The sequence below is a fragment of the Alligator sinensis genome, unplaced genomic scaffold, assembly GCF_000455745.1.
Source record: "Alligator sinensis unplaced genomic scaffold, ASM45574v1 scaffold169_1, whole genome shotgun sequence".
Taxonomy (NCBI): Eukaryota; Metazoa; Chordata; order Crocodylia; family Alligatoridae; genus Alligator; species Alligator sinensis.
This window is the reverse complement of record NW_005841924.1, coordinates 2,973,460-2,987,229: the sequence shown is the minus strand read 5'-3', so window position 1 is coordinate 2,987,229 and position 13,770 is coordinate 2,973,460. Positions and strand designations below refer to the sequence as shown.

At 42.7% G+C, this 13,770-nt stretch overlaps 1 protein-coding gene across 1 annotated transcript in view; it reads left to right on the top strand.

The window, feature by feature from the left end:
* DCLK2 (doublecortin like kinase 2) overlaps positions 1–13,770 on the top strand; it is a gene marked incomplete at its 5' end in the record, with an annotated part of 149,897 nt that continues 136,127 nt past the window's right edge. The window contains one exon of the mRNA XM_006019172.2: positions 1–301. Coding sequence (XP_006019234.1) covers positions 1–301 — 301 coding nt within the window. The remainder of the gene's footprint in view (positions 302–13,770) is intronic.

Genomic DNA, 13,770 nt, shown 5'->3' with positions numbered 1-13,770 from the left:
GGCAACGGGCTGGTGCCCAGCCCCGCGCACAGCGCGCACTGCAGCCTCTACCGCACGCGCACGCTGCAGGCGCTCAGCTCCGAGAAGAAAGCCAAGAAGGCGCGCTTCTACCGCAACGGGGACCGCTACTTCAAGGGCTTGGTCTACGCCATCTCCAGCGACCGCCTCCGCTCCTTCGACGCGCTCCTGGTGGAGCTCACCCGCTCCCTGTCCGACAACGTCCACCTGCCCCAGGGCGTGCGCGCCATCTACACCGTCGACGGCAGCAGGAAGGTCACCAGCCTGGAAGAGCTGGTGGAGGGTAAGGGGAGGGAGGGCTTCCCTCTCCTCATGGGGGTCTACCCTTCTCAACCCCCACCCTGGACCCACGCTTCTCAGCCTTTCTTGTACCAGGACCCATTTGGAAACATCCGCGGCCAGTCCCAATGCCATGCCCTTCGCTCCTGCTGCCCAATGCCCCCCAGGCTGCAGCCCCACAGTGTGTGGGGCCAGGGGGCGAGCAGGCACCCGGGGCCCAAAATGGTATTTTTTCCCCTGATCAGTATTATCATCATCTCTGGTGAAGGGATACCCAATACTAAAAGTTTGCCCAGGCCTGCCAGGAGTCTAGGTACATTGCTGGGTACAGTGTGCGGGGCAAGGGGGCAGTAGGTGTGCATGGGCAGTCTCAGACACAGGCATGGGCAAATTGGGTGGCTGCCCCAGGGCCCGGACGGAAGGCGGGGTCCAGAAATGGTATTTTTTTTTCCATGGTCTGATTATTATTATCATGATTTCTGGCGAAGGGGGGCCCAATACTAAAAGTTTGCCCAGGCCCGCCAGGAGTCTAGGTACGGTGCTGTGTGTGGGGCAAAGGGGTGGTGTGTGGGGTAGGGCAGGGGGGCCCCAAGCAGCTCCTTGCAGGCTGGAACTCTGCCAGCGTGCAAGGGAAAAGCCACAGTGTCCCACATTTTTCTCCTTTAAAAGAAAATCTATTTTTAAAGTTTGTTGATCCATTTTGAAAGGTTGTTCACAACGCTTTCATATGTTCTTGTGACCCACTTTTGGGTTGCGACCCATGGGTTGAGAAACACTACTCAGGGCTGGTTGTGCCTGTCCAGATACCACCTGATGGCTTCCACCCCCTGCAGTGACTCCGGGCTGGCCCCAGGTGACTTGAGAGCAACACCTGACCCATTGGCAAGGCTAGAGCTTACCAACAACAAAAAAAAGAAGAAAAGTCCCCCACTGATGAAGCTGAAGTTTGGGATGGTTGGGTCTGATGAGCAGGCACCAGCACGAAACAGTGTGGAGAAGGGGAGTGACTGGCCCAAAAGTGCTCAAACCCAGGGTAGATCAGTTTGTGGGAGAGTTTCCATTTCTACCCCTGGGCCCGTTCCCCCCACTGCCGTTCTCCTGCCCTCCTAGCTCTAGCCTGATGTTCCCCTAAGACCTGCCATCAAGTAGTCTGTTTTGTTTCTTACTGTAAAGCTTGCTGGAGGCTTCCTATTTCTGCATCCGGACCTATACCTTGCCCTCTCCCTTTCTCCTGCCTCTAGCTTGTTCTCACTGATGCTTCCCAAAGACCTGCCCTAAGGTAGCAGTCTATTTCTGTGTTTCTCAATCCATGGGTCGCAAACCAAAAGTGGGTCTCAAGAATATATGAAAAGGTCATGAACAAACTTTAAAAATGGATTTTCCTTTAAAGGAGAAAAACATGAGAAGCTGTGGCTTTTCCCGTGCAGGGTGACACATCCAGCCTGTGAAGGGCTACTTGGGACCCCCCTACCCCACACACCCACCCTCTACCCCACACATTGGGAGGCTGGGGCCTAGAGGTGGGTGGCAGTGGGTGAGGAGCACTGAGTTGGAACTGGCCATTGATGTTTACAAATGGGTCCTGGTACCTGGAAAGGTACAGAACCACTATGTTATGTGTTACTGGGGAGTTTGCTGGAGAGTTCCCACATTTACATCTGAACCTGTACCCCTTTGCTGTTCTCCTGCCTTCCTGTCTTTAGCCTGTTCTCACTGACGTTTTCCCAAGGCCTTTCCTAAAGTAGTCTATGTTGTCTGTTACTGGATTCTATGCGATTAGTTAAGTGGCTGATTTCTGTTTCCCCCTGCCCCATCTACACAATCAATGGTAAAGTTTTTGGCTCACTTCCAGGTGTCATTTTTATTTACTTAGGGAGGGAAATGTTTTAATTTTACTCCCTTAACATTGCTGTGTGGGTATTGATGTCCTGCCTAGAGTGCATCATGCCTGTTTAGGAAATGCATGTGGGTGCCCTGAAAACAGTTATCCTTTAGAAGCCTTGACACTTATACAGTGACATTTTTAATGGAGTTATAACCTCCATCCATCTTCAAACTTCTGGCCCCCATTCAATTTTAAAGGGAGCTGGGTGCTTTGGTGCCTCTGAAAATCTCACTGGATGCCTTTCTGCATTCTTTAGATACATAGATTCCTTTAAAATTAGGCACTGGGTCACATTTGAAGTTGGGACTTAGTAATTTATATCAGAGGTTCCCAACCACCAGGCTGCAGTCCGGTACCTGGCCGCAGTGGGTTGGCTGCAGGGTTGTGGCACGAGCCCCACCGCTCAGATCCCCATCTGTCCGCCTGGGTGAGCGGCTTCCAGGGTCACAGCTGAGCTTCTGGGGTTAAAGCTGATTGGCATGGGAGCCCCAGGAGGGAGGCAGCCGGCTCTGCACACCCCATTCCCACCGGGCCATGGTAAAAAATAAAAGGTTGAGAACCACTGACTTAAACTTTGCAGTGATGAGCAAAACAATATCCGAGTTCTTCTAAAAATCTGGACCCTTTCTCTTGTCTAAGAAAAAAAATACCTTTCTTATACCTTTCTTTTTTTAAGGCAGTGACAGCTGCCTGAAGGTGAGTTTTGGGGAATTCTTACCAACTGCTCTTTGTGGTTGCCAGCTTTTTCCATAATGTGTACCCACATCCATCATCCAGTCTACTGTAGGCTTTTTTTCAGGTTATTCAATTAAATACATTTTCTACTTGAAACTGTGCCTATGTTATAGTTTTGGAAATGGGCCAGTTCACTTGTCTGTATACCCGCCCACACACACTGAATGTCTGTTTTTATTAAAGTTTCTCTTGCTTTAGTCCTCTTCTGTACATATATATTTTTTAAAGACTTTATTCCCTCTGCATGCTTTTTTACAACCTCATCTAAACAGAATTTTAAGTTAGGTATTATCTGAGTCAGTCTTTCAAATATCAGAAGTGAAATCCTTCACTTCCTGACATCAGTAGGTGGTTTCACTCCAGCTGTTTCAAAGCATGTGGAATTTAAAAAAAAAAGCTGCTGTCTTTCCTCCCTCAGTCTCCAGTAACCAAATTAGAGACCATTAAAATTGGGTACCTAGTAGATGCAGTCTTCTAGATAGAAGTTAAACTAATGCTAAAAATGTTGAATTATAAAGGGGTTATATATAAGAGGGCATTGTCAGAAGAAGCTTTGTCATCCATAGTAAATGTCATTTCATGTACTGTTCAGAATCACCAGGGCAGTTCTGTTGCACAAGAGCAAAACTCTTGAAAAAACACTGTCATGCTACTCTAAATAAAATAAAAGGGGAAAGATTGACAATTATTTACTAACCATCCATGACCAACACAGCTTACACAAATCTGCTGAAAGTCCTGCAGCATCATAATTGGATTAGTCTGTTAGTACACCAGACTTCTACAGAGAAGAGCAAACTCCAGGACAGGGAGTGTGCAGGGGTAAGGGAAAGCAGCAAAAATAGTAGGTCTGCCACCTTTTGAAGTCTACCTCACGTTATTCCCACTCCCCACTTAACTAATTGTTTGATTATGAAACACCAGTTTGGGTTTGAGCTTGAAGTATGTTTACAGTGACTAAATCCCTTAGACTGCTTTGCAAATATCATTCTTGCCATTGCTTTAATTAAAGGGATCAAAGGGGAAATGACTATGATTCCTCACCATGGTAGATGCTGGTGGTCTTGATTCTCTCCTTTCAACTTCTGTTAATTGTGCAGTTGATTATACCGTCTCTTATTATCTCATATTTCAGTTTTTCTGGAGCTAGGAAAATGTTGAGGACCTGATATCTCTAGAGCAACTGTTAGATTAGCAGGTTATTTCATGTCTTTGGATGAGAAGAGCTAAAATGTAACCCATTTCTAGTAAAAATGGTTTGATTTGACAGATGATAAGCATCTTTAGTGCTCTGGATAACAGGCACCTATGAGAGACTTTGTTTTCACAAACTCTAGGTAAACCACCTGTGGTATGGCAACAGTTCTGGGAATCATGAAGGACCCTAAGCATGCAGGGATTGTCAGCCTATGGCTTGTGGGCTGGATCTTGCCCATGGAGCCATGGGACCCAACCCGAAGCTGAGGGGCTTCAGCAGCATTTGGTGGCAGGAGCTTTGCCCTTGCTGTTGCTGGGTGCTTTGCCAATGCAATGGCCAAGCACTGGGAGAAATGGTGGCAGCAGCAGGGGTCTGGTGCTGGCTGCCACAGCGCTTGGTCATTCCAGTCCGCTAGTCAAAACTGTTGCCAACTACTACAAGAATGTACAAACATCCTTTTTGGAGAGATGTGGAAAGATTTCCGACAAGGATGAACGCTGCAGGATGCTATTCTCACTCTTGTGAGAGAATGGGTTTTATCAGATTAGAGAGTAGGAAGTAGAAAAAGTTGATGTGGACCAATTATTCAACAGTTCAAGTATGCATTGCGTTGGATTATTGTTGCTCTATTTTACTATATTGGTTTAGTTCTGTTTAGCTAATCAAAAATATCCTTCCTTGTGCCAGAACAACCAGATGCTAACACCAGTAGGCAGTGTGTCTTCGCTTCGTGGAAAAGGCACTGTCATCTCTCTGTAATGAAGCCAAAAAAAAGCCAAGGCACTTCAGAAACCATCCCTGCCTTTTATGGGCTAGCTAGAATAATCATGGAAAGATAGTTTTAAAACGGTGTTTCAAACATATTTCTCTCACATATATGTGCACTCTCTTGGAGAGAGGCAGTGTTTATATAGTATGTCTAGGAAATACTGGTTCTTTATGCTAACAAACCCACTACTGGGTATTTTCTGTGAACAAAATACTGTAGGTTACTGTAGGACAGGAGAAATATAGTCATCTGAACAAGTCAGCAGGCACAATATCTGCTATCCGTGATAATCCCTTCCAGAAAACCACGCTCTTCATTTCTTTTCTAAGTGAAAGTAGTTGGGCATAGAGGGATGGGCGTGGGAGTAAGTGACTGATAGGCATCTTGGCTTTGGAAAGACATATGTAGCTGAGGAGTTTTCAGATGTCCATAAGTGAGGACTAGCACAGGATTGTTTGAAGGCAATGCAAGGACCCTATGAAATCAAGGATTTAAGGCATCTACATAAACCAAGTGAGCTGCAATCTCCAATAGATAGGACTATTTTTTTGAGTTCCATTGTTCTCCCCTTTTGTTTCACCATGTGAAACAAAAGGTGCTTTTATCAGTGCTATGGAAACATGGTCACCCTTGTACAGAGCACAGAAAGAGAATCACTGAAAAGTACCTTGAGCTGAAAGGTTGGGGTATAGTTACCAGTAGTAACTGGCATTACAGCAACACCAGAAAGGATGAGTTTGAATAGGAGTCTTTTTGTGTTAAAAGCAATGAGTGCTCTCAGAGAAGTTGATGGTTATGAGACAGAAACATACCGTCCAGCCAGACATCTGCTTTGACCTATGTAGAACATCAGGGAGGGGTAAAAAGGAACTTGTGGTCTCATGGCTTTTTCTCTAGGGACACTCCTAACTGTGTCAGCTATTCTGCTCTGCTGTGTGTAGACTCATTTAAAAGCAGGACACTTCCTACTGCCCTGTGAAGATAAGAAAAGCACAGTAGCGCTTGCAAGAGGAAGAACAGTAGTCAGATCTTGTGCTAAGGCTCCTGTTTCAAATCTCTTGCTTCCTAGTAAGCATCCTTGAGTACAGTATGCTTGACTTCCACAACATGTGGCCCTTTTCATGGAATACACAAGTTTTGTGTTTGTGTGTATGCGGGGGGGGGGGTGTTTTTTTTTAACGTAATACTATAGTCATGTTTATCAGTCAGATTTTTTCTGCCGTTAGTCACGTAAAACTTCTATTGCGACCGGTGGGAGCCTTGTCTGGGTAAAAACTCTAAGGTGTTCAGAATGGTTACGTTTAAATAAAATATCTGCAAACCTTCCTTCAGCAAGCTGTGCTCTTAATCATGAGCCCTCTGAATAGTTCTGGCTTGCCTGTAAAATGTGTAGCCAGTTGGCTTTGATGTGTAACATTTGTGCCATGAAAGGCCTTGAGATATTTGGCAGCTACTTTCCCTCATGACCCAAGTCACTTTGTTTTTCTTGTGCGGTGGATTTGCTCAGGATTGTTATGTTTTCTTTATTTTCAAGAAGTCAGGTATTTCATCTTAAAATCAGGGGGGAAGCATATACCTAATTTTTCATTGATTCAGAAAACAGTTAATCTCAAAAACTGTCTTCATATTAGAAAAGTATAGGGCCCATATCTCACTCTAATCCCTATCTACAATTGCATAGCCAAATGTCTGCAGATTTTTGAAGCAGTTTTGGAAGGCCTTTCCCTTTCCACTCAGCCCCTCTGGTGCCCACCCTTCAAGAAGAAAAAAGTCTGTGTGTTAAGTCTGGGGCTTGAAATCCCTGTTGTTATGCTGTCTGGGAAGAATATAATATTGAGGAAAATTTGTAAGTTTCCTAAAGGGAAAATACTTAGGAACCTGACAGTGTTGCTTGCAATGTCAAGTGACTGCTGCTTGTTATGCTGACCGATATTTTTTTTCCCTGTGGGCTTTTTGTGTTCCTATATGTCTGTCTATAGCTATCTCTTCTCTTTTGTACTTTTTGGGTTGTTTCTGTTCCAGTGAGCTAAGAGTCAGTCTTGTTCTGTGTTTGTACAGCACTTAACAGTGGGCTTCTGTTCCCAACAGGTGCTTTTAAGTGATGTGGCTATACAAATAAATAATCATAATTAGGGGCAGGTAATATTTCCTGGTTAATGAGGGGTGCTAACTTTTTTAATTGCCATAAACCTAGCACAAAGGAAGATGATAAATACATTATTATTTAATTGTTAGATGTATAAAGATGCAACATTTCAGCAAATGTTGTTTCTTTTGAACAACTGTATGACTCTTGAAGGAATTTTTTTCTCTCTGCTCAGAAAAGATCTCTCTTCTTGATGGCTGGTGACTGTCCCCTAAATCTTTAAAAAAAAATGTCAGCTTGTGAGGCACTCTTATAGCTTGGCTAGAATGGTTCTGCAGCCTGCCTGAGTGTCCTGCAAGATAACTTGGGTTAATACAGAAGCCAACCTGTTTCTGTAATTCTCATATTTTACTTATCCAGTAAGCAGGAAGGTTCCAGCAGCTGTTTCTTTTCAAAGGCTGATGTTCCTTTTTATGTTAGTGAATAGTTATGTAATATCTATGATGAATGTCAGATCATAATTTAAAAACAGAAGAGTTAATGGACTTATGTTGAATGTCATTGTTATATACTAAAGACTGCTGTATTTATTTTTGGCAACGTATTGGCTGTAACTATGTGCCAGTGAAGACTAGTATGTAGTAGCTTTTGAAAGGATTTCAAAATATAAAGTAAATTGTAAAGCTCACTGTATTATTAGTCTAATGTGACAACATAGTAATGCATTTAGAAGTAAAGCTATATAATTTCCCTGGAGTCTTGCTGACCCTTGTAGGTGTGATACGTTTACAAGCGACTCTAAGTTAGGGTTGACATCAACAGAAAGATTTCCATCGATTCTTGTAGGTTTTGAAGCCAACTGAGATAATAAATGTTCAGTTTACATATGTGATAAATCCATGCTGGGTTTTATATGTGGATAAAGAATTCTATCCTAGTTTGAACTGTTTTTTGTAAATTTTACCTGCCTTCTCCTCCTGCCCCCCTCCCCACCCTGATCCTTGCAGTAATCCTGGCTATAGCTGAGATTTGCAATTTGCAAATATGTAAACCTATTTTTAGCATGTGTGCTGCAGAAGCATTGAACTAGGAGTTAACACAAACAAATGCCTGGCAGATGTAATACTAGTACTTGAGGGTCTTGCCTCCCAGTCCCCATAAACGCCTAGAGAACATACAAAATAGAGTATAAATTCTTGATTATATCACAACTCTGGCCATTTTGCAAGATCTTCAGTGTTATTTAGGAACTTTGGGTAGAGTCCTGGCCCCACTGATGTCACTAGGAGTTCTGCTATTGACTTTGCAGAGCCAGGACTCGCTCTCTTGTCTTTAAAGTTTGTGAACCAAACGTACACTTTGGACTTGAGAGTTTTTACTTTTTGGATAGCAATCCTTCAGTTTTGCTGAGATCTCTGATCTGGATGTGGATTTTGGCAGGTGTGGTAGTACAATCTGTTCTTGTGTGAAGCATTGGATTACTGCAGACTGTTAGTAGTAGAAAAAAACATGCATCGAACCCAAAAATAAAATTGTCTAATAATCTGTATTACATTAAAATTGTTCAGGTATATAGCTTTTTGGTCTGATAAGCTGCTTTTCAAGATTAGGATTTGTCACTTGTGTTTGTTTCTGTCCCTCCCCCATGTTTCTATCTGGGGTCCTTTGTGGACTAGTTAAGTGGCCAGTGTTTGAAGTAGAGGCGTCACAAAATATAACTGAAATGCTACATTTTACACACGTAATTTCAGGGTATGTATCTTTTTTAGCTTTGTAACTTTAAGTCAAAAGATTTCCTTCCTCTAGTATTAAAGAGAAAAATGACAGGATCTTTAATCAACCTTCCTATTCAAAAGAAGTATTTAAAAAGATCTATTAAATATACCTGTTTAAGTTCCTCAGATCAATGAACCTGGCCTTATTTTGTACCCTGGAAAACATAAATGATACAACCTTAGTAAAGGGCAAAGTAAAAATATACTTGGGGGAAGGGTTTGCTTTGTGTTCTTTTTAAAGGAGACACACTAGCAAAGGGAACTGTCTCTTTTATTTTCTTTTTGTATCTATACATAAAGTAATTAATTACAACTTTTTATGGCCAACCTTTTACTTTTCTCCTCAGTAACCCTAATTTAAGTATCAGCCATGAAGCTTAACTGACTCTTATTGTTTATTTAATTTATTTTTTTTTAGTCTTGAATACATGAATGTCATTGAAAGGAAATGAACATGCCGTGAATGTCATTTTGAATCAGCATTTTGTAGGCAAGGCCTTTTCCTAGTTCCTATTGTGATGGCATCTGTTCTGGTTCTCTCTCCTCCTTCCCCTCCTACCAACATCTCCTGATAATTCCAAAGCCTGTATAATTCTTCAAATCTCCTAAATTCCAGGCAGTTTAATATTTTTAAGCAATTCTGGGTGAAAATGTAACTATTGTTTTTATACATTTTAAAGATCTCATGTTATCACTTGTAATGGTTTTTGTTTGCTTTAGAGTGGGTAGTCAATAGTTTCTGTACCTCTTCTCTGCACTGTCAGACATAAATAACCCCAGGGGTTGCTGATTCACATGGCTTCTACGTAATGTAGCATGTATGAAATTATTTGGAATGTTGGGAATATTAATATTTCTACAACTGTCAATGACTGCCCTAGTTGTAGAACACCACCAAAAAAAAATCAGTGAAATAACTACTGAATGATTAAGTTTTACAATAACAACAGGTAGATTAGTGAACTAAAGCAGAAAGTGGTTAGGTTTCCCTGCATCCACCCCCTCACCTTTCCTCCCCCTGAAGTTGGATGTCTAAAGTTAGACAAGGTTCTTTGGGTAAATGTGGTGTCTTTTATTAGAGCAACTGTATAGTTTGAAAAATTGTTCTTTGCAAGCTTTTGGGTACAAACACCCTTCTTCAGGCATAGGGAGAGTCTGCTGTTTTGTGTTATCCTGGATGGAATAGAAGCTAATATGCAAAATGCAAGTCTGCAAAAATGTAAATGCATGGCGGTGAGGATCAGGGGCCATGGGAGACGATAGGTGAGAGACAGGTAGGTTGCAGAGACGGGGGGGATGTTGACCTGGTGATAGAACGTAGCTGGTAAAGTGTAGCGAGGTTATTGAATAGAAGGCAGGTTTTAAATGCGCCTTGAATCCAGTGTCTATATTTAATCCATGATTTTTTGTATCCAGTAAATTTATAAAGTGAAGTTCATAGGCTCATCTGTGAAAGGTGTTTTGTAAGTTCCCTTCGAGGATTAGAACTGAGAGATTGGAGAGAGAGTGGATTTCTTGTGAAAAGTGTGCATCCACAGGTAAGTGTGTGTGTGTGTGTGTGTGTGTGTGTGTGTGTGTGTGTTCATTCTGGTATGTAGTTCTTATTTGGTTTCTCCTACATATTTTCCATCAGCATTTAGTATACTAGATGAGCAAGATGACATTTCTGGAGGTGCAGGTGTAAGATCCAGGAATGGTACTGGTTCTGTTGTGGGGTATAATTATTGTGGAAGTGGTGGAGATATGGTGACAGGTTTTACATTTCTTGTACTGGTATCGTCTGGATCCAGTCGGTGTGTTTAGGGCCATAGGAAGTTTGCTCCTGGTGATGAGATTGGTGAGGTTTGGTGCTTGTTTAAAAGCTAGGATGGGTGGTTCTGGGAAGATCTCTTTAAGAACTGGATCTACTTCTATAACACTAACTATAGATATTAGATTTATGGCACATTATAACCCGCCTGCTGTCCAATAACCCCAGGTAACCCCTCTACATTTTTTACCAGCTGCATTATCACCAGGTCAGCTTCCTCCCTTCCCACCTATCATCTCCCATAGTCTCTGCTTCTCACTGCCACACACTTGCATTTTCACAGACCTGCATTTTGCATATTGGCTTCTATTTCATCTAGGAGAACGCAAAACAACAGCAGACTCTCCCTATGCTGAAGAAGGGTGTTTATGCCCTAAAGCTTGCAAACAGTGGTGATGCACAGGGGTGCATGTGCACCCTCTCACAGTAGCATTCCCTGCTTAAGCAGCGGACAGGAGGGGCAGGCAGGAGAGCTGGTGCCCCCCCCGATGGCGCCAGCTGGGAGTGGGGGTGCCAGTAAAAGCACCGCAGGCCCTTCTGGGTGCGTCCCTGGCCCTCCCAGGAGCACCACTGGTACTTCTAGGCAGTGTTCCCTCTTACAGCCAGCTTAGAGGGCATGCTACTTCCAGGTTGGCACATACAACTGGCCATAGGGGGACCCCAGTTGCTGACTGGCCCCCCATGCCTGCACTGAACAGTTTTTCCAACTATTCAGTTGGTCTAATAAAAGATACCACATTTACCCAAAGAACCTTGTCTGCCTATGTCCTTAGACAAACACGCCTACAACCAACACCCATGGCCTAGAGGCAGACATTACACATAAACTGGTCTAAGCAATCAGAAGCTGCTTTAAACTTGTAACAGAACAAGCATTAAATGCACATAAACCAGTTTGAAGATGACTGAAGCCAGGTTGAGATAAACCTGGTTGAATGTAGTATCAGACTTAACTTTGGGTCTAACTGGTGTATGCAATATCTGCCCCAGACCCCTTCCTGGTTTAAGTTAAACCAGAGTCCCCCAGCATCCCCAATGCTTTATGGAGTGATCTGCTAGAGCAGAGCAGGGTTAGCCCTGCCCCTCTCCTTCCTAGCCGAAGCACTATCGCTGCTTTGGCTGGCTGAGGGACTGCAGCAGCTGCCAGGCTTCCCCCTTCCCACTGGCTGCTCAAGCAGGGTTCCCTCCTCCTATTTCACTCCCATGGCAGGGACCCCAGCACAGGGCCCCAACATCTGGCCATGCCCCCCCAATTCTATCCAATGCTGAGAGGTGGGTGTGTGGGTCTCTAGTTTCACTGGAACAAAGGGCAGGCAGCTAGTGGCAACACTCCTGTCCCTTGAGCAGCGAGCAGGGAAGAGTCTGGGACCTGCAGGCCAGGGTGAGGGTTAAAACCCCTCCCTAATCAAAGCATCCTGGCCACACCCACCCCCTCAGCTCAGCATTGTGGAAGAGATGGGAGGGCTGCTCTAGCACCCCCTGGCTTCTAGCCTGAGCCACTGCACATATGTGCCTGCATTTCTGGAATGAAACCTGCAAAGATTAGACTAGCCTGCAAAGATTGAATCAATTCAGGCTCAGGCTTTTTGAATGTCTGTCCCTAGCCCTGATGTCTAAAGTTAGGCACCTCAGTGAATGGGACAAATCTGTTCTTCTTTTCTACAGAGAACCTGAACAGGAAGTAGTTGGCACTTCTGAAAAACTAGCCATCTATCAGCAAAAATGGTTGAGAGGGGAAAAATTGATGTGCCATCTTAAATGACTTGTCAAAGGCATACAAGTAAACCAGTTGTAGAACCGAGAATAAAAGGGCCTGACAGTATAGGTTCTGCATTACTCACACTACAGCTTGCTCAATCTGATATTTTTGTTCAGCTATATTCTTCCAATCCTTTAGCCACTGCAGAAAAAATATAGTATCCTTTTATCTTAAAATAAACTTCCTTCAAAACTGTGTGTTTGTATGTGTTCTTTCACTGTTTGGCACTTATTATTTTAATATGTTTAGTGGCAATAATTAAAGAGACATTTCTTTGAATAAATGGGCGTGTTTCTTTTGGGTAGCCAGCATTTACAGACTAGCATTTTTGTAGTTCACTTGAGTAATTGCTGAAAATAAGACTATTCCAATGAATTATTGGAATGAGAGAATTCTTAAGAAGTTCAGATATTGAGCAGAACAATGACCTACACTTCCCAAAAATTGTTACAAAGTAGTAGTAATTTAAAAATCCTACTGTTTCAGGACCCAAATCTTGTATTCTTTGACTCTTCTGTATTACAATTTTCTCTGCTTCCATAATAGGAAGTGCTCCATGGATTGGCTACTCTTCTTCCGTCTCATCTTCCCATAGGCCACTTCATACTCGCACACCATTTCAAAGCCTTTCAGCAAGCTATTTCCATTTTAGTTTGTTTATGTGTTTATTTAAAGCAATAATATGAAGCACATGGACCCAAAATACAGGACTGTGCAAGTCATTTCTCTCAGGACTATATTTTAATGAGACTAGAACAACATTGTTTCCTTTTTTAAAGAAAAAAAAGGAAAAGAAAAATAACACTAGCATTTTTTTTATTGTGTTCTTATAAATAGGATTACTATGCCCACACAAAATGAAAGGCCAGACTAAAGATATTTGGAGTATCCACCAATTCCTTAGCATGTTTGATGCCTCTCATAATTAGTTAACAAAAATCACTAATCACTTTTTCAAAGCAAGTATTGTTCCTATGCAGTAGACACTCAATTCCTCCTTTAAAAGGAGTTTATTTAATAGGTTCTTCACTTCCATTATCTGCACAATAATGTAGTTCTCTTTTCAAATTCTATATGGAAACTTCCACCTGATAATTTTCATTGATCAAATGCACATATGGATTGTGCCTTGTGCTTCTAGGCAAAAGCATATGTGGTACAACTATGACTCTTACTGCTGGTATGCCCAACCTACTAGTTCTTAGGTCACATGAAGCTTCTACAAATGGTTGATCATTTCTTATAGTTTATTTCACCAGCATCAGTATTCTGGGATAACTTACCTTGTACAGTAAGTCTCCAAGGGCCAACTCAAAGCCAGTGAGATTGAAGTGATGTCCATCATGGATTAATCTTTGTGAAATACAAACAACAGATGTGTCTCCACCACATCAGACCATGGTATGGAGCACTGTTGTGAAAGGACTCCCTGCCTACTTGTTTCCAAGCCATGTAT